Source organism: Bubalus kerabau, chromosome 1 (assembly GCF_029407905.1).
Source record: "Bubalus kerabau isolate K-KA32 ecotype Philippines breed swamp buffalo chromosome 1, PCC_UOA_SB_1v2, whole genome shotgun sequence".
In the NCBI taxonomy this organism is placed as follows: domain Eukaryota; kingdom Metazoa; phylum Chordata; class Mammalia; order Artiodactyla; family Bovidae; genus Bubalus; species Bubalus kerabau.
In genome coordinates this window covers 184,430,575-184,455,536 of record NC_073624.1, presented here as the reverse complement: position 1 = coordinate 184,455,536, position 24,962 = coordinate 184,430,575, and the positions used below count along the sequence as shown (strand labels likewise).

The 24,962-nt window shown below is 57.2% G+C and overlaps 2 protein-coding genes across 4 annotated transcripts; one reads left to right on the top strand and one right to left on the bottom strand.

The window, feature by feature from the left end:
* Positions 1 to 283: 283 nt before the first annotated feature.
* PRKCSH (PRKCSH beta subunit of glucosidase II) lies at positions 284 to 13,410 on the bottom strand. Of its 3 annotated transcripts, none has more exons than XM_055545297.1 (18): positions 13,301 to 13,410; positions 12,759 to 12,908; positions 12,438 to 12,554; positions 11,904 to 11,999; positions 11,743 to 11,800; positions 10,711 to 10,828; positions 8,917 to 9,046; positions 4,665 to 4,749; positions 3,748 to 3,826; positions 2,970 to 3,056; positions 2,488 to 2,667; positions 2,320 to 2,416; positions 1,794 to 1,863; positions 1,431 to 1,520; positions 1,165 to 1,239; positions 972 to 1,071; positions 719 to 892; positions 284 to 585 (listed from the first exon to the last, which is right to left on the bottom strand). In XM_055545297.1, exons 2-17 carry the CDS (start codon positions 12,832 to 12,834, stop codon positions 746 to 748), a joined length of 1,605 nt encoding a protein of 534 aa, XP_055401272.1. In that variant the 5' UTR covers positions 12,835 to 12,908; positions 13,301 to 13,410; the 3' UTR covers positions 284 to 585; positions 719 to 745. The 3 variants fall into 3 exon arrangements, with proteins under 3 accessions (XP_055401272.1, XP_055401282.1, XP_055401273.1); XM_055545307.1 differs by having other exon boundaries at positions 2,488 to 2,664; XM_055545298.1 differs by lacking the exon at positions 13,301 to 13,410 and adding an exon at positions 13,094 to 13,270.
* On the top strand, positions 13,133 to 24,570 carry ODAD3 (outer dynein arm docking complex subunit 3). Its single transcript, XM_055545318.1, has 13 exons — positions 13,133 to 14,217; positions 15,816 to 15,937; positions 16,045 to 16,122; positions 18,158 to 18,328; positions 18,899 to 19,000; positions 19,101 to 19,226; positions 19,437 to 19,559; positions 20,320 to 20,472; positions 21,943 to 22,103; positions 22,190 to 22,415; positions 23,231 to 23,392; positions 24,005 to 24,089; positions 24,237 to 24,570. The coding sequence occupies exons 1-13, from the start codon at positions 13,977 to 13,979 to the stop codon at positions 24,353 to 24,355; spliced, it is 1,869 nt and encodes a 622-aa protein (XP_055401293.1). The 5' UTR covers positions 13,133 to 13,976; the 3' UTR covers positions 24,356 to 24,570.
* The last annotated feature ends 392 nt before the right edge of the window (positions 24,571 to 24,962 follow it).

The following is a 24,962-nucleotide window of genomic DNA, read 5'->3' as shown; positions in this document are numbered from 1 at the left end:
CCTCTCTGGGCCTAGCTCACATCTGGAGCCCCCTGGCTTCCCCACAGCACACATGTGATTGAGGGGGTGGGGTCTGAGACCAGCCCAGGAGGAAACCCAGAAGGAAGTGACACAACAGCTGTCTGTTTACATGGCTCCAGGCCCTGCTATCCATGGGGCATCTCAGGTGAGACCCTCAAACCAGAGCCAGCCCCCCTAGGATCTGCACAGCTGCTTACCATGTTCAGCCCTCTCCACCCCCGGCCCTTCCACACCCCAGCAAAGCCAGACAGACACAGATGAGTTGGAGGGATCATGTTTATTGTTTGGGGGTCACAGGTCAAGTCACTTCCCCAGCAAGAGGGAAGGCAGATGCCCCCAGGGTGTGGGGGCCCAAGCAGGACAGGCTCCTTTATTCCATCTGTGGAGGCAGCAGGGGCCTGGGAACATGGCTCTGCCCCGCTGGCCAACCAAAAGCAGGGCATGGAGCCCTACCTGCTTCCTGCCCTGTGGGGTGGGTGAGGTGACCCACAGGGACAGGCCTTGGTCCACAGATTCAGGGGCGGATGGGCAGCACCACTGGGGGCTGGTTCCACATCTTGATTTCTGGGACCAGAGAGAAACCAAATGAGACAGACGAAGGGAGATGGATGGGGGAGCAGCCATGTGGCCAAGAGCCCCCCCGCCCCACCATGCCCCCGAATGGTAGGATGGGAGAGACCCCCACCTCCCCACTCACCTCTGCACTGGGCAGGGTGGGGCGGGGCTAGAGCTCATCGTGGTCGCCCTCCACAGGGTATTCAGGCGGGGGCTCTGGGCAGGCAGCTGGCGTCATCAGCTCCATGAGGTACTCGCAGCGGCTGGGCTCTGTGGTGCTGGTCACCACCGTCTCCTTCCCGCACAGCAGGCGCACCTGGGGTGGGCAGGTGGGTCTCAGGTGGGCTCTGCGGGCCACGTCCCCACTCCACTTCCCCCAGCCCGCGGGCACTCACGGTGGTGGAGCGATTGGGGCCCTGCCAGCAGCCCGTGCCCTGCTCATACTTCATGGCGCTGAACTTGTCGTGGTCAGGGCCAGCCCACGAGCCCCAGGTGCTATGGGAGAGTGGTGTGCTGAGAGGGGACGGCCGGGGCAGCCAGGGGTGGGGATGAGGGGCCGAGAGGGGGGCCTAGCCCGAGCTCACTCACCCAAGGCTGGTCGGGGAGCCGCCGAGTTTGGGTTTCTGTGAGACAAGCTTGAAGGGGCAGAGTCTGTAGACGTACCTGTCGTCGGATGGGGCTGGTGGGTGGGGGAACAGGGGTCCCAGCCTCCGTGACAACCCCCCACACCAGGGCCATGCAAGTACCTCAAATCCCAGTGGCTGCGCCTAAGCCCACCACCCTCCCTCCCCACCCCTCTGCTCAGGCCCAGACCCACCAAGCCCACCCACCACATGTGCCCACAGGGGACGTACTCATTGGTGGTGAGCTCATAGCACTGGCTGTACAGGTAGGCGAACTCGCCGTTGGGGCCAAAATCAAATGAAATCTCCTGTTCCAGGTTCCTAAAGGGGAGGCCTGGAGATTAAGGGGCAGTGGGGGGCTGCCAGCCCGACTCAGGACAACGCAGGAAGGCCTGCTCGAGTGGCGGAGGGTCTCTCGGGGCCTGGGCTCCAGTCCCCACCACCTGGGGACTCTCCCCTGCAGGAGCCACCGCCAATTTGCAGAGGTTGCCTGAGTGACTTCCCCATTGCCACCGTCTCTGGGGAGTCGGGCAGCAGGCGGCCATGGGGCAATGGAGAAGTGGCCTTGCTGCGACCGCATGGGCACCCCCATACCTGATGGATTCTTCCATGTCCTTCAGGGACCGCTCAGCCTCTTCGAACTTGTTGCGGGCCTCCTGGGCAGCTGGTGGGGTCGGGAAGGAGGTCAGAGGTGTCCCCACACAAAGCAGGGGGTGGCGCAGACAGGCCTGATTCCCCCAGCCTCAGGGCTGGCTCTGGGTGAGGACAGGGCCCAGGAAGACCCTCTGGGCCTTGCCAGCTGCCAGGCAGACCCCACCACCCCGCCCCGGCTCTCAGCTCTTGAGGGAGCAGGGCCAGGGCTCCTGGGGCCCTGCTGGTTCCTCGCCTGCCAAGGGCGACACAGACAACAGCCACCACAAGGGGGCAGAAGGGCCCCGAGACTGGTGTGGCGCTGCCAGCTTCCCCAGGCCCCAGAAGCCCCCTCTGGGTGGCCCGGAGTCCCCTGGGCTTGCCTGGGCCAGCCCCAGGTCCCCGCGAGGAGCAAGCGGGGCCTGTTTCTTGGGCCCCTGCACCTGCTGGCAACAGGGAGGGGCCCCTCCCTCCCAGGCTCAGCCCTCACCGTTGATGAAGGCCTGCGTCTGCTCATCATACGGCGGCATCCTGTCCTCCTCGGTGGGGCTGGCCGTCTGGGGGGCTGGGACTGGGGGTGGGGCGTCCTGGGGGTGGGGGGACAGAGTCAGCGAGTGACCACTCCCACCCATCACCCCCTCCACCCCTAAACACCCACCTTGGGCTGCTCCCCCTGGGAATCCTCGTCCTCTTCATCCTCATCCTCCTCTGTCTCCTCGTCCTCGTCGTCTTCATCCTCCTCCTCTGTGGGTGGTGAGGGCATGGGGGGCTGCTCCTCCTTGGGCTCCATCACATCGGGTGCAGGAGACGATGGTGGGTACTCAGTGGGCAGCACCTGCTGGATGTGCAGAGAGGTCGTGCTGAGGACTCGGGGGTCCACCCTCACCCCCAGGGCCAGGGGCCAGGCTCCCACCATCGCCCAAGGGTGGCCTTGTGTCTCCATCCCTTCCAAGGAGCCTAGAAAGAGGGAGGGACAGACAGCTGGGGGCGGGGTGGCTTCTGTAGAGGAGGTGGGGCCGCCCAGCTGGCCATGGTGGCCCAGTGCCAGAGCTGGAGGCAGTGCTTTTGTGAGGCATCCAGGAGCAGGGCGGGGGCAGCAGAGGGGGCTCAGATCACATCCCTTCCCCTCCCTCTACTGACCTCGGACCGGTACTTGTCCCTGATGGCGGCCCAGACGCGGTCATAGAAGAAAGCAGCATCCATCTGAGCGTCTCCCCCAAGGAGGGTCTGTGTGCGTCAGGTTGGGGTAGGGTCAGGGGCAGGACTTCTACGTGCCCCCCAACTCCAACCCAGGCACTCTCGTAGTGGGTGCAGGGGCCCTCAGGCTGCGGTGCCAGGCACAGCACGCGCTGACTTGCCCAGGGCCAGACTGGAGCTGGGCTGGGTGAGGAGCGTCTGCCAGAAGGGGGCAGCACAGGCCTGTGGGAAAGAGGCGGGGGCCAGAGAGGTGCGGGGTGGGGACTGGAGAGACCAGGGAGAGGAGCTGAGAGACAGAGGCCAGGGCGAGGTGGGGAGTGAGGACCAGCAGGGCAGCGATGGGTGGGGAGCAGGGACAAGGCCAGTGAGGGCAGAGCTGTGAGGAGGGCGGGTGACCAGGTGTGTGCACTGGGTAGGGCGGGGGGAGCATGGTTACAGGGAACCTAACTCTCCCCACGAGATGCCCTGAGGCACCACATGACTCCACTAGGTCCCACAGGGGAGGGAGGAAGGCCCTAGGCAGCCCCTCCTAGTCACCAGGCAAGGCCTGGCCACACCAGCCAGGCTGGGCCCCCCAGAACCCTGGCCCTGGGCCAGCAGGGGACTCTCCTTGGGAGTAGCCCACAGAAGGCCTGCCTCTGGCCACCCCCGCCCCCCCACCCTGAGGTCACCTTGGGGCAATCCCCTCCAGAAGTCCCAAGCAAAGGGGTGGGCCGAGTACCTGGGCTTCCCCTTCTGATAATGCCCCGTCCCCATCCGTGTCCAGCTCCGGGTGGGTCTGCAGCTCAGCCACTGAGACCCTGCGGGGTCAAAGGCAGAAGACAATAGAGCAGTGAGCCCATGGGCTCCTGGTCAATTGCCCCCCAACCCGGGCCAGGGCTCCTCCTGAGAACTTGCTTTAGGACCTTGGGGCAGAGAGAGAGGGCAGGCAGGAAAGTGGGAAAAAATGAGGTCTGGGTTAGGGCCCGGTGTGGTCTCTACCCTGGGAAAGGCAGGTCCTAGCCACCCCATCCCCTGCCTCCTATCCGCTGCTGAGGCTCCACAGCCCTGAGGAGCACAAGGGAGGGACAGGCAAGGGGTGGAGTGGCAGCCGTGTCCTCAAGGCCCAGCTGCCACTCCCTTCCACCCTTAGAGCCCAGCACAGGGAAACGCTGTGGCCTGGCGTCCTCCACCCCAGGAGACCCACACACCCATGGTGGCCCAGGCCCCACATCCTGCCCCTATCCCACCGCCCACCACCACTGCCCACCAGGAACGGGACCGCCCTGCCCATTATCCCCCTAGGAACCCTCCAAAGTCCCAGGCCTCCCACCAGGGGGCCTGCCCAGCCTCCCTGTTCCCAAAAGCTCACCCTCCACTGAGCCATGGGCCTGGGGTCAGCCAGCAAGTTCAGGGGCACTGGCCAGGATTTCGTCTTTCACTAAAGCGTCCCAGGCCACAGAGTAGGCTTTCGAAAAGCACTGAGATCCTGAGTCCCCCTGTCCAGCTTGAGGGGGTGTTTTCCCTCATCTCTTCCCCACCGCCCCCCCACGCCCCCAGGGGATCGGGCTCCAGGGCAAGGAGGTGGGCTCTGGTTGGTTTCCTAAAGGCGGGGAGAGGGAGGAGGGAGCCCGGGGCAGGTGGCGCTGGCACACTCACACGCCATCCATGTCATCATCCAGCTCCTGGAAGGCGCTGGCTGCCAGCTCCCGCTCCCGCTGCTCCTTGGAGATGGCCTGCTGCTCTGTGGAAGGACCAGATCCATCATCCTCCATCCCCAGCAGCCCCCGGGCTCACTGTGTGCCCGGGCCTCTGGGTGCTTGGGCTGGGGCTCTGAGTCAGGCCACTGTGGGGGGCAGACTGGGGGCGGGAGCTAGGCAATGAGAAGGGCTGGCCTGTGTGGGGGTGGGGGGGCAGAGGAGCTGGGCAGTGCCAGATGGATGGAGGATCCAGCAGGGGCAGCTGGGGGCATCTGCAGAGAGTCTGAACAATCCGTGACGGTGCGAGGGGTAGGACCATAGGTGTGCCACATTCAGGAGGCCCCCAGGAGAAGAGGTCAGGGGACAGAGGCGCAGCCAGGTGAGGCAGATGTCCTGGGGGCCCGCGGAGTGTCTCGCAAAGGGGGAGAAGCCACCAGCACGGAAGACGGGAACTCAGCTGTGGCCAGAGGACACAGGGCGCTGCAGCCCCACGCGTGCTCCAGTGGTCTCTCCTCGGCCTGTCTCAGCCCAACCGGCTCAGGGTCACTCAGGAAAGCACTCTCAGTGCAGCTGCACTATGAGGCTCGGCCCTCTCCACCAGGATGAGCGGCCTGTGTCCCAGAGACCGCGACAATGTCCTCACAGATGAGAGCCCCAGCCGGGGGCCCAAGCCAGGCCACGTGCCTCCAGAGCCCATGCTCGTCCCCACCACCTTCTGGGAATTCCGGTGCAACCTCTGTGGCGTGCCAACCCTGAACCTGGGTCAGCAACTCCACACTAAGAAGCCAGGCACTAGTCTGCCCAGCCTTGGGTAAAAGGATGCTAGACATGATGCAAAAGAAGGTGGAAACACAAGCAAAGACCAGAGTTCATTCACTTTCTAACACATGGCCCGGGAAGAAAGAGTAAAGGAACCTGGCAGCAAAGGTGAAAGAGAAAACGCCTGCAACTTCAGTCACCAAGGGCCAGCCCCTCGGTACACAAGAGCCACTTACAAGCAGTGGAGACCAAAAAGCTGATAGGAAAAATGGACCTGGATGAGACAACCCCACCAGGGTCACACGCTGGAATAGACAGCAGGTCTTAAAAAGGAAGCAGGGGTCCTGACACCGGGCTACAACACGGATGACCCTTGACAGTACGACGCTAGGGGAAAGCAGTCAGTCACAGAGGCCACTCACTGCCTGACTTCCTGAAGTGCAACGCCCAGAGCAGGTCAGTCCATGGAAACAGGAAGCCAACGCGTGGGGCCGGGGGCTGGGGATGGGGCCAAGGGGAGATCTGGAGGGCCAGTTTAATGGGCCTGGGGGTCCGTCCTGGGGTGGCAGGAATGTTCTGGAACTAGACAGCAGCAACGACGTCCTGCTGGACACTGTCGACAGTGTGGACGTACCTGACACCGTTGAGTCAGCCACTGAAAACTGGCTGAAATGGTGAATTTGTAACATGACTGGGATTTTACCGCAGTGAGAAAAAATGGAGGGCAAAGAGTAAAAGGAAACGAGGCACCTGGGGACAGAGCACAACACGTGCAGACCAGTGCTGTCCAGTGGAATTTTCTAGAGGGGGACGTGTGTCACCACTGAGCACCGGGCCTGCAGCCCGCTCAGCACACGTCTGCAGTGGGCTTGGCTGGAGCAGAGGCCTGGGAGCAACAAAGAGCAGCAGTTTCGCAGGGCCGGTGGGGGTGTGGGCAGGCCATCAGGCCAGCATGGCACGTGCACAGGGTACAGAGAGCGGGGAGAAGCCCTCGACCGCAGGCGGCGTTGTAACCAGCCAGTGGTGGCCCAAATGCTTGTCCCACCCAAGGCACTGGGGGAGCCAGGAAGACTGCTGGCCTGATGGAGGGAGGCCATCAGCAGGCCAGAAGGGGCAGAATGAGCCCAGGGACTTCCCTGGGGGTCCAGTGGTTAAGAATCAGGCTTCCAGCAAAGAATCTGTGCAGGGGAAACGGGTTTGATCCCTGGTCCGAGGGGACTCCACATGCTGTGGAGCAACTAGGCCTGAGCGCTACAACTACTGAGCCTGTGTCCCACAACTACTGAAGCCCGTGCACCTAGAGCCTGTGCTCTGCAACAAGAGAAGCAGCTGCAACGAGAAAGCCCCACACCCTAACAAGAAGTAGCCCCCGCTTGCCACAACTAGAGAAAGGCTGCAAGCAGCAAGGAAGACCCGGCTTGGCCAAAAGTAAATATAAATTAGTAATAAAAAGTCAGCCTTCCGATTCTAATGATTCTAATAAAGAACAATAATTTAATAGAATTTAATAAATAGAAATGTAATAATACAATCTAATAATCCTAATAAAGCATCAACACGGGGGACACATTTCTGGCTAGTGAACTAAGATAACATACGCCGTGGGGCAACCAAGTCCGCCTGACGCAACTAGAGAAGCCCCACACCACGCAACAAAGACCCAACACACGCAAAGCTGGGCCCTGAGCGAGGCAGGAGCAGGCTGGTGACTCAAGCCTGCAGATAAGGGACAGGGTCTGCAATCGGAATAATGTGGGCATCAGTCTAGCTGGGTAAGCCAGTGGCCTCTTTGGCCTCAGCTTCCTTGTTTGTGAAACGAGGTGATGTCTGGGAAAGGGGAGCAGGGGCAAAAACACGATGATCCTTGTGAAACAAGCACCGGGTGCTCTGGTCTACCCAGAGTCAGCATGGGAGAGAATACTGGTGTCTGTATCAGGGATCAACAAACTTTACTGTAAAGAACCCAGCGCTAAATATTTTAGGTTTGACAGGTCATAAGGTCCCTGTTGGCAACCCCTGAACTCTGTGGCTTGATCACAGAAGCAGCTGATGTTATGTAAACAAAGAGGGGGAGTCTCTGCTCATTCACCAACATGGTCTCTGGGTGTGTGTGTGCACTGCTCAGTCACGTCTGACTCTTTGTGACCCCATGGACTGTAGCCTGCCAGGCTTCCCTGTCCATGGGATTTCCCAGACAAGAATACTAGACCAGGTTGCCATGCTCTCCTCCAAGGGATCTTCCCAACCCAGGGATTGAACCTGCATCTCTTGTGTCTCCTGCATTGGCAGACAGATTCTTTACCGCTAGCACCACCTGGGAAGCCCAAGGTCTCCTTGCTGCTCCTTAAAAACGAGACAAGATACAGCCTCGCGACCTTTGAGCCTGTCCCTTCTACAGGCAGAGGGCTTCCTCCGTCGTAGTCAATGATGTACTGTGGGCACCTGGGGTAGAGCCGGCACATTCCAGGCACGCAGCAGGTGCTTGTCAGATGAACGACTGAATTACCGATTATGAGAAATCAGGACAGAGAGAGGGAAGGGCGGAAGAACACAGCAGATGCTCAAAGAGATGGAGGAGATCACAGCACGGCCTCAGAAGGCTACCAGCCACTGGTCACCATCCCTGTGACCGGCTGGGGCCACGGCTCCAAATATTTCTGGCAATGCTTGATCTGAGTCTTTCAACTAGTCTGGAGTGGGTTTCTGCCCCACCTCTCTGTTCTATCCGCCTTCCGCCATGTGTGTCCCTGCACAGAGCAGACTCAGAACAAATGCCAAGGCTTCAGATTATCCACAACAGCAGCACAATCTGCCAACAGCAAGAAAATGCTGGACCAAGCATAAAATAAAAAAAAATCACCTTAAAACCAACCCCAGGCAGTAGGAGTTGCCAGAACAAAAAGGAAGTGAAGAAGATAAGAGAAGGTAGAAGCTGCTTTCATCCTAAAGGATTTTGCCAAGCCTGGCAAATGTCGATGTCCATTTTGATAACTTGTGAGGGAAGGGAAATGAAAATCAAGGTCCAAGGTGACCCGCCCCATAACTATGACCCCATGCGACTCCCCTCAGGGTTAAGCTGGGCCAGGAATCAGCCAGCCCTTGCTCGGACCTCGGCTCACTCTGCCTGGGGGGCTGGAGGAAGCTCCAGCCTCAACTTCAGACTTGCGGTCCCTGAATCCAGTGTTCCCACAAAGAAGGCAGAAAGAAAAGCCCCGCTTCTCGAGGGAAGGGCCTCTCATCAAAGCTGCAAGTTACTGCTATAAATGACTTTTAAACACAATGCCCAACACACAGTCAAAGATAATGAGGCAACTGGGGAACTAAAGGGCCGTGATTTAAAAAAACCAGTGGAACGACAGACAAGAGACAATGGGCAAGAGACTCCTGGGCCCAGACTCTTCCCTGGCAGGAGCCGAGGGGGCATCCCAGCCACGCGGGACGCAGCAACGTACCTTCCCACAGCCTGCGGTGCTGGTCTTTGGCCGCCTCCTCTGGCTTCTCAGCTTCCTCCTTCAGGGTCCGCAGCACTTCCACCTGGTCCTCCAGTGACTTCTTTCCAGCCTGCAGCTCAATGAGCTTTTTCTGGGAAGGTAGAAGACAGGGGCCAGCTCTCAGCCTATTCTTCCCTCTTCCTCTCCACATTATCTTTTCCTAATACGCCCGCCTCCTGGATCTCCCCCAACCCCTGTGGTTCTCTGCAGCCCACTGGAGAGAAATGCAAACACCTCATTGTATGCCTGAGACCCTGCATAACCAGGACCCTGCCCACCTCTCCAGCCTCATCCACCCCTTTGCTATCTTAACTGCCCTAACAACATTCAAAGCTCTCCACACACACTGCCCCTAGTTCTTCACACAGGCTTTCTTCTGTCTGCAACACTCTGCCTGGCTAACTCTGAATAAACCTACAGATTTTGATTTAGATGGAGACCTCCTCCTCCAGGAAGTCTTCCTTGCTTCCTGTGCCCCAAGGCGGGTTCAGAGAGCAGAGGGACCAAGGGAGGGAACATGCGTTTGGTCCCTGGCCCAGGAAGACTCCATGTGCCGAGGAGAAGCTAAGCCCGTGTGCCACAACTACTGAGCCTGTGCTCTAGAGCCTGGGAACCCCAACTCCTGAAGCCGGCGTGCCTAGGGCTGCGATCCGCAATAAGAGAAGCCGCTGAATGAGAAGCCCGCCTGCCGCAACTAGAGAAAGCCTGCGTGCAGCAATGAAGACCCGGCAGAGCCAAAAATAAAATAAAATTCTTTTTAAAAACTCATTGCTCTTATTTAAAAAAAAAAAAAAGAAAAGAAAGGGGATTTCCCTGGTGATTCAGTGGCCAAGACTCTGTACTCCCAATTCAAGGTGGCCAGTTTGATCCTTGGTCAGGGAACTAGATTCCACATGCTGCAACTAAGACCCAGCACAACCAAATAAATAAAAAATAAAAAATATTCAAGGAAGGAAGGAAGGAACGTGTGTGCTGGGTGGGCTCCAGCCTAAGAACGTGGGCCCTAGGCTGTAGGGTCCCTCCCAAGACTTTGCCTGACACCTCAACCTGATCTGCTGCCAGGGTCGTCCTGCTGGCCCAGGAAGTCAAAGGTCACTTGGCACCAACTTCACCGTGTGGCTAAGCACGGGAAGGATCTCACTGGCCCTGAATACACTGCCCCCTATGAATTCAGGAGGTACCTTACTAGCCAGGCCATGGGGATGGGAAGAGGAAGACCCGACCCTTCCCTGGTCTGAGAAACAGAGCTGGGGCCCTTGCTCAGAGGGTTAAGCGGGAGCCCCGAAGGAGAGTTGAGGACTCTGACCCACCAGTCAAGGGGTTGGCAGACAGGCAGGGAGAGACACACCCCTGGGGACTCACCCTCTTTGACCCTCCCCCAACACATCCCCAGCACCCACCCTACTGAGCTAACCTGGCTGTGGTTGAAGGACCTTGTCTTGAGTCCTCCCCCAGAACTGGTAAGGCATACAGTCACTGGCCTTAACTTACAGATGAGAGCACTCTGGAACCTGGAGGAGAGGCGTCCCTCCTCTGAGCCCACTTTGGTCTGCACCCAAGGCCTAGGTCCATGCCTGGCTGCTGCCCACCTGGTACCAGCCTAAGCAACGACTAAACGTCAAGTGGACAGAAGGGTCCAAGGTGCAGACAGACAGCAACTGGCCCCAGGACACCACTGGTCAGGAGCAGACGTAAACCCCAGCCAGCCTCACCAGCCTCCAGGTTGCCCTGGCTCAGCCCCACCAGGCCCCTCACCTGCTTCTCCTCCCGGGCCTTCTTCCAGTCCTCAATCAGGATCTTCTTCAGGCGGAAGCCCTCGCGGGTCACCTCTGCCATCTGCTGCAGTGTCTCTCTCTCCTTGCGTCCCTTCTCTCTGGGGGGAAGCGAGACACAAGCACCAATGGGAGGGTGTTTAGTGCCCACTAGGTCTGCCTCTTCCAAAGGGGTTCAAGCCCCTGCCATCACCCCATTGTGTGGGCAAAAACAGGAGCTCAAACACGCCTGCTCCCTCCTCCCCCAGGTCCTCCTGGCTTCAGAGTCCCTCACCCCTGTCTTAGAGAGGAGGTGCAGTGGACAGGGCTCGCTCACCCTCAGGGCCATGGGAAGGACTAGGGGTTGCTGGGATGTGGGGCTGGAAGGAGGTTCCCAAGAGGAGAAAGAGACGAGCACACAAGTCACAGACTCCCTGAAAGAAGGGCTGTCTGGCCAGTAGGCAAAATCTGCTCAGTCTACTCTCTACTTAAGAGACCTTCCATCAGAATGGTTTACGGAAATGTCATGACGCTCAGCTTCTCTGAAAAACATATCCGGCCCTGCCACCTGCTCCCAACTCACAGGAGTGGAGGGAGGCTGTCCCTTTTAAACACCACAATCCCCATCACTCCCTGACTGCCTTACACTCGGCCTGCATGCACTTGCTTCCATCACCTGCCTGTGGGCATTTCAGTTTTCAGGTCCTGCTGCAGCAGTGCAATTAAAAGCACAGAGTCCCAGGTTAGACCAAGCTGGATTCGAGTCCTGGTTCTGCTATCTCTTAGCTATGAGACCCTGAGGAAGTCATTTTCCTTTCTGAGCGTGAGCTCCCTCATCGGCTGAACAGGCAAATACATGACACTCGCTTCCAGGCCAGAAGGGAAACCGCTGATAGAGCATGCACAGAGCACCTGGCACAGGGTGAGCCCTCGACACACAAAAGCAGAGAGAGAAGAGGGAGCCCAATTCACCCAGCAAGGCGAGGCGAGGGAAGGCGGAGAGGGGGGCGAAGGAACGGGGGTGTCAGCTACGTACTTGCAGGTGTTCTCACAGACGATCCCGCTGTTGTATTCGTCGGTCCCGTCACAGCAGTCTGAGGGCAGACGTGGGGGCACCGTCAGGACTCCCCCCACCCCGCAATGCCGCCTTCCCTCCGCCCAGCACCCTGTCCCCCATCCTGGGGCCAGTTCATTCACCACACACTCCATCGTTGACCCATCTGGAGGAGATGTACAGGGCCTTGTAGCCTGTGTTGGTGCAGTGGAAGCTGCCGTTGGGACAGGCAGCTGTGCCTGTGGGGAAAGGAGGGAAGGAGGGTTTGTGGAGTGGGTTCAGGATCTGGCAGGTCACGCCCACCACATGCACACAGGAGGGTGAGAAATGTGAGAATAACTGATGCCAAGTAAGGGGAGGAAGGACCACTGCACTTTGGGGGCCTGAAACAAAACGTTTCTGGGCTCCCTCCTGCCTCTCCGCGCCAGGGGGCCCTCCCAACTGGGCCCTGCCAAGCCCTCCCCTTCCCCCTCTGGGCTCCCATTGCGCCTCCCCATCTCCTCACCAAACCACTGACCCACTTTATTCTGTGCCTGCTTGCCTCCACTCAACAGAGAGCCCTGTGAGGACGGGACTGGGTCTGTCTGGGACAGCACACAGGACGTAGCACTCGCCAGCTCAATAAATATACAATGAATGAATGAACGGATGCACGGATGAATGGAGAAAACCCTCACCTGGTTCATCTGAGCCATCTTTGCAGTCACAGTAGTCATCATTGACCTGATCAAAGGGGATACTGGCAGAGCCATCCAGGCAAGTGAAAGGCTTTGACTCGTCGTAGAAGTGATGGTCTGGGGAGGGGGACAAGGGGCCCAGTCTAGGGCAGGAAGAGAGCCCTTTCCACCCTAAGGTACCTCTTCCCACTCCCACCGGCTCAGCATTGCAACCTTCCCTGCCCAGAGTCCAGAACACGGAGACCGAAGGCTGTAAGCGCCTATCCCGGAAGCCTCCCACACCCCACCCCTACTTCTGGCCACCTCCAGTGGCTCACTCACTGCTGAGGGAGACGCCCCGGGGCCGCCTGACTTCCACGGCCCAACACATCGGCAGTAGCAGCAGCAGCAGTAACATCTCGCTGAAGCCTCGGAAGCCGGAAATGGGTTCTGCCAGAAGGAGGCTACTGGGAGATGCACTGCGACCCCACGCTGCAGCGAGAAAGAGGCAGCAGGTCAGTGGGAGAGGGCTCCTTCCAGCCGAAGGAAGGCGCCTCTCCCTCCGGTCAACTGGATTCCTTCATCGCTCCGGGCAAAGAGGTCTCACTTAACTTCCCACACTGGGGGCACGGGGCCCGGGGCGGAGGCGCGGGGTGGGGGGTTCTCCCCAGTCCTACCTAGTGGAAGGGAATCTCACTTGGCCCAAATCAATGGTGAGCGGAACTCAAAACCTCCGCTCCCTCTGGGTCGGAGGTGGTTCGCTATCCAGTTCCCGCCAATCGGCCAAAAGGATTAACAGTTCCCCCTCTCCAAACGCACACCCTTCGGCTGCCCCTAAATAGGAAATTGGGGGGTGTCCTCCCGCCCACTAGTCCACCACGTACACGAGGCTGGGGCAAAGGTCAATATCCACCGCGCCCCCCTGACCCAGCCAGCCAACGGTTTCTCCTGCAGAAAGGAAGCGGAAGTGTGTGAGAATCGTCACGTCCGGCATCACGCTCCGCGCTAGGGACGGCGGGTCCTGGCTGCCATGTTGGGAGTGGCATGTGGCAGGCTCGGAACCCAGTCGGCCATCTTGCATAGGACTGAAGCCTGAAAGGGAATAGTTCTGAAGGTTCGCGCTTAATGGCGGCGCAAGGTGCCTCCATCTTGGGAGTGGCGGGTTCGGCAGCCGGAACAGAAAGTTCCTGAAAAATGCCCGCGAAGCCCCACACCGCCGCCCCCGGTAGAGTTGAGATGGAGAGGTGGGGACGAAAAAGGATGAGCACGTGACTCAAAAGTACCCTCCCGCATCTTTCTGCGGCCTGCTCTGCTCGGGTCCCCTGCAGGGACCGCCCCTCCGCTCAACGTCAGCCAATGAGAGTCGTAGACTGGAACGCGGGCGGTTTCCATGGGAGCGCTGGAGGGAGGTGGGGAAGGTTACCTAGCAACCGGAGATGCGGCTAGGTCCCGCCGAGCGGTCGACAAGTGCATTCCCAGAGCCCGAGGAACCTGAATTGACGGATCCTAGACAGAGGCAATTCCCCTGAGCCCCAGAGGCCCTCGACCTCAACCCCAATCATGACGTCTCCCCTGTGCTGGGCGGCGGCCTCCAACGCCATGCCTTCTCAGGACCAAATTTCAACCCCCTCCAAAGTCAAGGCCACTCAAGTTCAGCTCAAGCCCTACCGCTCTCGAGGCAAGGGCTTGGTGCCTGTCTGGCACTCACTTCATTCCAAGGCAGGACCCTTCCATGCCAGCGAGGGGAAGTCCGCTGTGAACATGCAGGTGGCTGAGTTACAAAGGAAGATACAACTGTTAGGTAAGATGACCCCAGAGGGCCCGGAATGGTCGAGTCAACAGCCCTCTGACCTGGCAGGAGTTCTTTCACTAGCATTCGTCCAGGTGTCCAGTATCCGGAGGCAAAAATTCATGCTTGGTCATGGTTTTCCTCATCTCATACAACTTTTCCTGAGCTCAGAACCGAGTGAACTGTATTTCATACTTTTACGTGTGTGCGTGCTAAGTCACTTCAGTCGTGTCTGACTCTGTGTGACCCTATGGACTGCACCCTGCCAGGCTCCTCTGCCCATGGGATTCTCCAGGCAAGAATACTGAAATGGGTTGCCATACCCTTCTCCAGGGGATCTTCCCAACACAGGGATCCAACCCACTTCTCTCATGTCTCCTGCATTGGCAGGGGGGTTCTTTTACCACCAGTGCCAGCTGGGAAGCCCCTACTTTTATGTAGTTTCAACTTTTCTATCATGTATGGGAGGATGAAGGATATAGATTCTAGAGGCAGATTTTCTGGGTTCAAATATACTGGCTCTACATATGCTATTAATAATTGTTTGATCTTCAGGGACCAAAAATAATGTAATTGCTGTCAGTTTGTCCAACCATTAGACGAGGATAGTAACAGTACCACCCCATAGGTAGTTGAAATGTGTAGAGTGCTTAGAACAGTGCCTGGCACAGAGTAATACTATGGAGTGTGAACCAGTGGTTCTCAATGGAATCGGGCTATTTTGCTCCCCAGAAGACACTTGGCAACATCTGGAGACATTTTGGTTTGTCACATTGTTTGGCGGCGGCGGGGCGGGGGGCTGGCAGTTGTTACTGGCATCTAATGAGTAGAGGTCAGGGATGCTGCTCAACATCTGATGATGCACGGGACAGTTCAACACAGCAAATAATCATCTATCTCAAGTGTCAGTTGTGCCAAGGTTGGGAAATCCTGGTGTAAACTTATCGCTTTGTTTTTAGGAGGTAATGTTGCATAGTGGTTGAAAGTATGTGCTGGGGAATCGGACTGCTTGTGAACTTGAACAGTCTAATACGCATGAGCCTTCTCATGTATGAAATGGGTATAATATGGATATGGGTATGTACATACTGGCACATCCTATCTGATACCTAGAAAATGATTAGTCCATCCCTGGCTTTCCAGTGGTTAAGATGCTGTGCCTCCACTGCAGAGGGCATGGGTTTGATTCCTGGTTGGAGAACTAAGATCTCACATGCAGTGCAGTACAGAAAAATAAAAGAAAATGATTAGTCCAGCATCTCTGCGTGCGTGCTCAGTCACTCAGTCGTGTCCAACTCTTTGCAACCTCATGGACTATAGCCCACCAGCCTCCTCTATCCATGGGATTTTCCAGGCAAGAATAGTGGAGCCGGTTGTCATTTCCTACTTTAGGGGATCTTCCTGGGCCAGGGATCGAACCTATGTCTCCTGAATCTCCTATACTGGCAGGTGGATTCTTTACCGGAAGCTCCAGTCCTGCATCTAGTGCATAACAAATGCTCAGAGTAAAATATTGTTATACTGTTGATACCTACTAAAAGGTCTTCCCTCTGGGAAGTGCCCCCTCCCGTGATCCTCTGCTTCTGCCTGCCCACCTCACATGACCCCAGAGGGTGACCGGAAGGCCTTTTATGAGAGCACCCAGTGGAACATCAAGAAGAATCAGGAGACCATTAACCAGCTCCGCGAGGAGACCAGGGTACTGCAGCTACAGTTGACAGCCCTGCTCCAGGTGAGGTGGACGAGGTTCCAGGGGTGGGGAGGCAGTGTCCCCAGGGGATGCTCTCAAAGAGAGGGTGGGCGGAATTTGTAGTGTGACCTGGGCTCTTCTCCTTGCAGGGAGATGAGAAAGTGGTCCAGGCAGTGATTCGAGAATGGAAGTCAGAGAAGCCATACCTGAAGAACAGGACAGGCCAGGTTTGCCCCACTCCCATTCCTCTGACCACCTCCCTTCATTTCTAGCCTGGGTCCCCACCTGACTCCCTGACCCCCATCTCACCCTCTCCAATCCCTTCTCCACACCAGCTGCCATTAATTTATTTCTCAGTCTTTCTCACACACTGACCACATGCCTGGCATGGCTTTAGGTATTGGTTGCCATACGCTGAAAAACACAGACCATGTCCCCACTCCCCAGAGTCTCATCTTGGTGGAGAAAGCAGACACCGCCCCCCCCCCCTCAAGAAAGGAACAATAAACATAGAAAGAAAGTGATTTCCAATGGTGACAAGAGAAATAAATACAATAAAACAGAGTGGCTCACTAGAGATGGATGGGGGTTAGGGCTTTTCCCTTTAGATTGTGAGGTGGGGATCTTTGCTTTCTCTAGGAAGGTGATATTTGAGCTGAGAAGGGGTCAGGCAAGTAGTGATCTGGGGAAAAGCATTCCAGACAGATGGAACAGCAAGTGCAAAGTCCCTTGGATAGGAACAAAGGTAGAGTGTTGGAGACACAAAGGAGGTCATTTTGGCAGAATGGGAGTGAGTGAGGGGGGCTCCATAGGAGGTGAGGTTAGGGGGGTCAGCAGGGGAAGAACCTTGCATCAGGCTTTGCTGCATGAGTGCAGATTTTATACTAAGAATCTGAGAAGTGAAGGGACTTCCCTGGTGGTCCAGTGGCTAAGACTGTACACTCCCAATGCAAGGGACCCAGGTTCAATCACTAGTCAGGCAACTAGATCCCACATACCACAGTTAAATATCCCATGTGCTACAACTATAGACCAGGTGCAGCCAAATACAAATATATATATATATATATATATATATATATATATATATATATATATTTTTTTTTTTTTTTAAAGAAAAGAAGTGGAAAATGGGCTCTGAGGAGGCAAGAGTTAGAAGCCATCCAGAGGAGGTTATCAAAGTGAAGGATGATGCTGGCTACACTAGGGCAAAAGAGGTAGAAATAGGAGGAAAGAGATCTGTCTGGCTCAGTCGCATCCAACTCTTTGCGACCCCATGGACGGTAGCCCACCAGACTCCTTTGACCATGGAATTTTCCCAGCAAGAATACTAGAGTGGGTTGCCATTTCCTCGTCCAGGGGATCTTCCTGACCCAGGGATTAAACCCATGCATCTACTGCACTGCAGACAGATTCTTTACCACTAAGCCACCAGGATCTCTCTGGAGGAAGCTTTAAGACAGAATAGAGAATTGCTAACAAACTGGGTATAAGTGGGAGAGAAAAAGAGAAGATGAAGATGACATGAAGGTCTGGGACTTGAGCACCTGGAAGAACGGAGTTGCCATGAGCTGAGATGGGGAAGATTCAAAAAAGGCAGTTTTGGGGAAAGATCAGGGATAGACTCAATTTTGGACAAATGGTTTTGAGCTTCCTGTGGAGACATCTAGAAGGCAGTGTAGATATGGATATACGAGCCTCAGGGGGGAGGCTAAATTGGGATGTCTTCAGTGTAGAGGTGGGGCTTCCCAGGTGGTGCTAAGTGGTAAAGAACCCACCTGCCGATGCAGGTAGACATAAGAGACGTGGGCTCAAACCCTGGGTCAGGAAGATCTCCTGGAGGAGGGCATGGCAACCCACTCCAGTATCCTTGCCTGGAGAATCCCCATGGACAGAAGACCTGGCAGGCTCCAGTCCATAGGGTCACAAAGAGTTGGATAAGACTGAAGCGACTTGGCATGCACTCATGCAGTGTAGACGTGACTCAGAAAACCCTGAGACTGGATAGGATCAAGTGGTATGTGTGGTCAGATGAAAGAAGAGCCTCTTCAAAGGCAAAGGAGATGGGTAAGGGGCAACCAGGGCAGTGGCTGCCCACCTGGAAACCAGCCCCTCCCCCCCAAAAAAAGAATCTGCAGGAGAAGCGGGATCAGCCAGGTTTCAGATGCTCTACCAAGAGACAAGAGAGATGAGAACCAAGATGTGGGAGAAGGAAGGACTAGGTGGGGGTTCAGGCCCCTAGTGTTGCTTCCCTCTCTCCAGCAAGCCCTGGAGCATCTGGACTACCGGCTGAACGAAAAGGTGAAGCAACTGAACGCTCTTCGGCACCAGCTGGGACTGCGGCAGAAGTGGCTGGAGGAGCTCCAGCTGCAGCACAGTTTGCGCGAGCTGGAGATAGCCGAGGCTCAAGACAGCAACACCGAGGTGGCCAAGGTAGGGCCTGTGGGTCTGCAGAGCCCTCGATCCTGCGGGAGGCACTGAGGGGGGAGGGATCCAGCCCAGGCTTGCTTCCCTCTTGTTGTTGTTCAGTTTGCTCAGGCGTGTCTGGCTCTTTGAGACCCCGTGGACTGCAGCACACCAGGCTTCCTTGTCCTTCACCATCTCCCCGAGTTTGCTCGAACTCTTGTCCATTGAGTCAGTGATGCCATCCAAGCTCATTCTCTGTCACCCCCTTCTTCTCCTGCCTTCAATCTTTCCCAGTATCAGGGTCTTTTCCAGTGAGTCTGTTCTTCACATCAGGTGACCAAAGTATTAGAGTTTCAGCTTCAGCACCAGTCCTTACAATGAATATTCAGGGTTGGTTTCCTTTTTGGATTGACTGGTTTGATCTCCTTGCTGTCCAAGGGACTCCCAAGAGTTTTCTCCAGCACCACAGTTCAAAAGCATAAATTCTTCAGCAGTCAGCCTTCTTTATGGTCCAACTGTCACATCTGTACTGGAAAAAACCATAGCTTTGACTATACGGACCTTTGTTGGCAAAATGATGTCTCTACTTCCCTCTAGACCATGCGGAACCTGGAGAACCGCCTGGAGAAGGCCCGGATGAAGGCAGAGGAGGCTGAACACATCACCAGTGTGTACCTGCAGCTCAAGGCCTACCTACAAGTAGGGACCAGGGTGACTGGGGGTAGGTGGGGGACAGCAAATGGGAGGACCAGCCAAGTTAGGGACATCGGTCACAGGCTCACCCATCTCTCACGCCCAGGAGGAGAGCCTTCACTTGGGAAACCGGCTGGACTTTATGGAGGCTGAGGTGGTGAGGACGAAACACGAGCTGGAGGAGCTGCACCTAGTAAATCAGGAGGCGCTCAACGCCAGGGACATCGCCAAGGTGCCAGCCCACCGGCCCCTGGGAATCCTGCCCTGCCACTGCCATGGTCTCCTGACCTCAGCATCTGAACCCCAGCTGCCCCGAAACCCATCCCATCTCTGTCCCAGGACCCCACAACTTGCCCCAGTTGTCTTGAGTTGGGCCTGCAGCCCTGGCCCAGAGCCCCAGTAGATGCCAACAGGTCCTGTCGTTCCCCGGTCCACCCTCCAGAACCAACTGCAGTATCTGGAAGAGACCGTGTTCCGAGAGCGCAAGAAGCGCGAACGCTACCTAACCGAGTGCAAGAAGCGCGCGGAAGAGAAGAAACTGCAGAACGAACGCATGGAGCGCAAGGTGGGCGCACCAGGATTACGGGCCTGAGATCCCAGCCTGCTCCTGCTTGGACCCGTACCTGCGGGGTCCCCGCCGCTCCCCTCCCTATATTGGCCCAGGCCCTAGACCCTTCGGCAGTTCGGAAGTTTCTCCTAACTCTGCCCCCAGCTCCCCAGATGCTAGGGCTCCTCCCATATCTCTGACCCCGCCCTCCAGCCCTCCCCTTACTCTCCAGGGGTCCTCATCCTTCCCTGCCAAACTTGCCCATATCCGAAATTGACCCCGCCTCTAACCGGCCCCTTACCCGACAGGCCCCGCCCCCACGCTCTTGACCCGCCCGCTGACGCTGCCTCTGAGGCCTCCCTGTAACCAAGCACTCCTGACCCCTCCCTGGATGCCCTGCATGCGTGCATGCTAAGTGGCTTCAGTCGTGTCCGACTCTTTGCGACCCTATGGACTGTAGCCTGCCAGGCTCCTCTGTCCATGGCATTCTCCAGTCAGGAATACTGGAGTGGGTTGCCATGCCCTCCTCCAAGGAGATCTTCCCGACCAGATCTGGACCAGATCCCGACCAGAGATGGAACCTGCCTCTCTTGTATCTCCTGCATGGGCAGGCTGGCTCTTTACCCCTAGTGCACCCTGGGAAGCCCTGACTTGGCCCCAAGCTTGGGCCCCACCCCCTTCCTGAACCCGGTTGGGAGGTATCTTCCCAATGCCCCTGGCCTCTGCCCTAAGCCCTCAGCTGCGGACTGACCCGGGCCTGACCCCCACCCATGAGCAGACCCAGCGTGAGCACGTGCTGCTGCAGTCTGACGACACGCTCCAGGACAGCATGTACTCCAAGGAGGAGGAGCTGAAGCGGCGCTGGAGCATGTACCAGATGGAGGTGCTCTTCGGCAAGGTCAAGGACGCCACAGGCGTGGCAGAAACACACGTGAGTGTGCCCTCAGCCCTCAAGCTCCCAGATGGCCTGAGCCGACCCTGGGAAGCCGACGCACCCAGCCTCCTTTTTATGCCCGGTCAGTTCCTCAGTGTACAAAAAAAGACACCCCTCCCTCCTTCAGCTGCTGCCCCGTTTTTCTGCTACCTCTCACAGCCAAAAGCGACACGAGTTATCTACACTGGCCACCATCCTCTCTTCTGTTCCTTATTTAAAAAAATAATTTTGTTTATTTCTATTTGGCTGTGCTGGGTCTTCAGTGTTGTGTGGGCTTTTCTCTTGATGCTGGGAGCAGGGGCTGCTGTCTAGTTACGATGCTCCATGGGCTTCTCATGACAGTGGCTTCTCTTGTTGCAGACCACAGGCTCAGTAGTTGCAGCCCCTGGGCTCTAGAGCACAGGCTCAGTATGTGGTGCACAGGCTTAGTTGCTCTGGGGCATGTGGGATCTCCCCAGACCAGGGATGGAACCCATGTCTCCTGCATTGGCAGGCAGATTCTTTGCCACTGGACCACCAGGGAAGCCCCTCTCTCCTGTTCCTGCATACACTGGCACTGACTTCTTTGGCATGTCAGCACTAGGAGAATGGGCAATATTGTCTCTCCTCTCCCGTATCTTCAGTCTCTATAGCAGGGTCTGGGGCCCAGTACCAGCCTCCATCCCAGAGAAGCTGGGCCCCTACTCTGGGGCCCACACTTGGCAGCATCTTCCTCAGAATTTTCTAAGACTTTAGGTCCCCGGCTGTGAAAGTGTGAAAGTATTAGTCGCTCAGTCACATCAGACTCTTTGCAACCCCATGGACTGTAGTCTGCCAGGCCCCTCTGTCCGTGCAATTCTCCAGGCAAGAATACTGGAGTGAGTAACCATTCCCTTCTCCAGGGCATCTTCCCTATGCAGGGATCGAACATTGCACGCAGATTTCTTTACCATCTAAGCCACCACGGACGTCTGTGGCTGGTCAACACTAATTCCCCTGGATCCCTGTCTGATCTCTCTGTTTGGGGAGCTCTCCAACCCACCACTCATCTCATGGGGGTGACCCCCAAGGAGTTCCAGGACTTGGATGTATTGGGTCATCTGGAGCGCTGTGGCCAGACATCTTTCCAGAAATTGGCCTTGGGGGTGGGTTGCTCCCACGACCAGTCACATTTTCTCATAGGAGTGGGCGCTGTTTGCACATTGATTTTGGAAAGCAGCTGTGCTCACTGCTGTCGCTGCCCCAACATCTGATTTTGGTTGATTCATTTTCCCTATATAGACAAAGAAGGGCCTGCAAAAATCATTCGTTCAGGGTTGCACACCCTTAAGGCAGCCCTGAGTCCAAGGCTCACAGAGTGCCGAGACAGCATTGTGCAGAAGCCATCATCAGCTCAGGCAACTTGTCCCGCGCATCCCTGGGAAAGGAGGAACAGGACAAGCCCCCGGCTCTGACGGGTCTGTCCGCCCCCCGCCCCTCCCCCCCCAGGCAGTGGTGCGGCGGTTCCTGGCTCAGGGTGACACCTTCACGCAGCTGGAGATGCTCAAGAGTGAGAATGAGCGGACGCTGCTGAGACTGAAGCAAGAGAAGCAGCGACTGCAACAGGAGCTGGAAGACCTCAAGTACTCAGGGGAGGCCCTGCTGGTGAGGTGAGGCCCCATGGTGCCCGGTGGGGGTAAGAGCGGGGCCGGTGTGGTCAACAGTGCCCCAGTGGTGGTCTCCCTGCTCCCTACAGCAAGCAGAAGCGGCAGGCCGAGTTGCAGGGGCGCCTCAAGGTGGAGGAGCAGCGGCGTGCTGATGCGCAGGATCAACTGGACCGAACCATGAAGGCCTTGCAAATTACCAAGGAGGGCCTGGAACACCTGGCCGGCAAGCTGAACCACATCGTAGTGGCAGGTCCCACCTACGAGGAAGGCTCACCTGGAGCCTCCCTAGACACGAAAGGCAGTGCCACCCCACAGGTGGGGTTCCCACCCTGAAGTCCACTCCAGAGAACCCACCCCAGGCCCTGTTCAGGGTATGAGAAGCCTGAACACATGGGAAACCCCAACCCACTCCCGAGTCTCCACCCGCGATCTCAGGAGGCACCCCCTTACTACTCAAGAGGCCCAGGACTTCAGAAATCCCTGTACCATTTCAAATCCCACCCCCATGGGAAGTCCCATCTAGCCCCCCCATACACACTCAAAATCTAAAAGATACCCTGCTCCAATCCTGAAGCAGCCATAGACAAGAGAGGCCCAACCTGCCCACTGTGGAATCCTATTTCTTTTTTTTTCATTTTCACCAAAAACTTTATTGAAGAAAGTATTCACCATTTTGTTCCACTACTTTTCTGCCATTTTTCAGTTGTCATTGTTGTTTAGTCGCTCAGTCGCATCCAACTCTTTTGCGACCCCATGGACTTTAGCCTGCCAGACTCCTCTATCCATGGGATTTCCCAGGCAAGAATACTGGAATGGGTTGCCATTCCTTTCTCTAAGAATCTCATTTCTTAAGAAGGTCTTCCGGCAATGGCCTCTCTCCAGTTAATATCCCAGCCTGACCTCTCACTAAAAGGCTCCTCCTCCCCTCCACCATCCCCCTGCCCATCCCTTGGCTTGGGTCTCTGGAGTTCAGAGGCGTTGCCTCACAAGCGTGGCCCTTGACGGCAGAGTCCCTACCCCACAGAGGGTAGCACCACTCCTGTGGATGGCCCCTAACTTCAAAGCCCTGCCCACTGGGTGGGGCCTCCCAGGGGCCCCGCCCCTCCCGGCTCATCCGCCTCCGCCCCCAGCCGCAGGAGACCGGACGCTCTGTCGGAAAGGAGCTGGATCCCAAGGTGGATGACTATCTGCCCAACCTGCTGGGCCTGGTGGAGGAAAAGCTGTTGAAGCTGCATTCGCAACTCGAAAACCACAACGTGCCAGAGATGCTGCGCCACATCGTTGACCGCGAGGTGCCCATTCAGCCAGGGGCTGGGGCGGCAAAGGAGGGGTCGGGGCAACCCCCTGGAGGCCAGGGAGGAGGGTGATGGGCCGGGAATGGGCCTTAGGGACAACAGGTGAGGTTTAAGGAGCCAGGGATGAGCCAGGAGGGTTACTAGAGGTAACTTTGATAACCTGGTAACTCGGCAGGCCAGAGGTCAAGGCCGCAGGGTGAGGGGGTGGGGGGTGGGAATCTGGGGTCTGCTCTCTAGAGGACAAAAGGTGGGACCTAGAGACCAGGGGCGGGCCTGGGGGGCCGGCTGGGTATCGGGGTGCACGCTGAGAACAAATGATGGGGCTGCACCCAAGGAAAACTTGACTAGAGTGGGCAGAATTTCCCTGAGGATCCAGTGGTTAGCGCCCTCTTCGCTTCCAATGCAAGGGGCGCGGGTTCGATCTCTGGTTGGGGAATTGGATACCACGCTGCATGGCACGACCCCTCTCAAAAAAAAAAAAAAAGAGGCAGAGGTGTTGAATAGAGTCGGGGTACATCTCAGAGGGGGATGGGAAGGAAGAGGGGGCACGGACCTCGCTGCACCCCCTGCCAACTCACACATATCTGTCCCGCTCCCTCCTCCCCCTAGTTCTACGCCACCCTCGAGGGAAAACTGCCGTCATACAACACCCGCATCGCCCTGCCAGTCGCCGGTCATAAGGACAAGTTCTTTGGTCAGTACGGGCAGGGAAAGTGGACGAGGCTGGGAGCCCAAGCAGTGCATCGGGAGGTGGTCAGGAGCCGGACATATAGGGCCCAGGTGGGGATGGGGTGGTAAAGGCCGGGGAGAGAAATCTGATCCGGGAATGGGAATCTCTCAGACGAGGAGGAGAGTGAGGAAGATGACAGCGACGTGGTGACCCGTGCGGCGCTCAAGATGCGTTCCCAGAAATTAATCGAATCCCGCAGCAAAAGGCGCAGTCGCTCGCGAAGGTCCTAGACGCGCGCTCGCGCCCGCCTGGCGTTTCCGGGCCCCTGCCGCGGGGGCCCACGGGGCCCCTTTAAGGGCTGAACGCGGCCCGGACAGGGGAGCGGAGCTGGCAGGCGATGCCCAGAGTGAAAAAGGGGGCTGGGCCGCCGGATGTTCCCACAGTAAATTTCCCCAGGCTGGTCCACGCCGGTCTCGGAATCGCGCAATAAAGGTCACCGACAAGCCCCTTGAGTATTCGCCTCTCCTTGATCCTGCACCGCCCCATAGACGGCTGCCTCTCAAATCCAGGGCCACAGCCTCAGCCGCCTCCGACCCGGGAGTGATGACTCCCAGGGTTCAGGACACAGATTGGTCTCCTCCGCCCCTCCAGAGAAACGAGATACCGCCACACCTGGGGCAGACCAGCCCTCCCCATCTGAGCAAGGGGACAACCCCCCGAGGACGCAGACCTGTCCCTGTGTTAGCTATGCACACTAACTCCCCCACACGTGGGAACACAAAAAAATACCCCTCCCCTGGTGGGGAGTGTCCTTTCTCCGGGGCTCAGATTCACACACGTTTATCGGGAGAACCCGGGCCGCTTCCCAGGAGCCTGGGTTGGGCGCTGGGGTCCGGC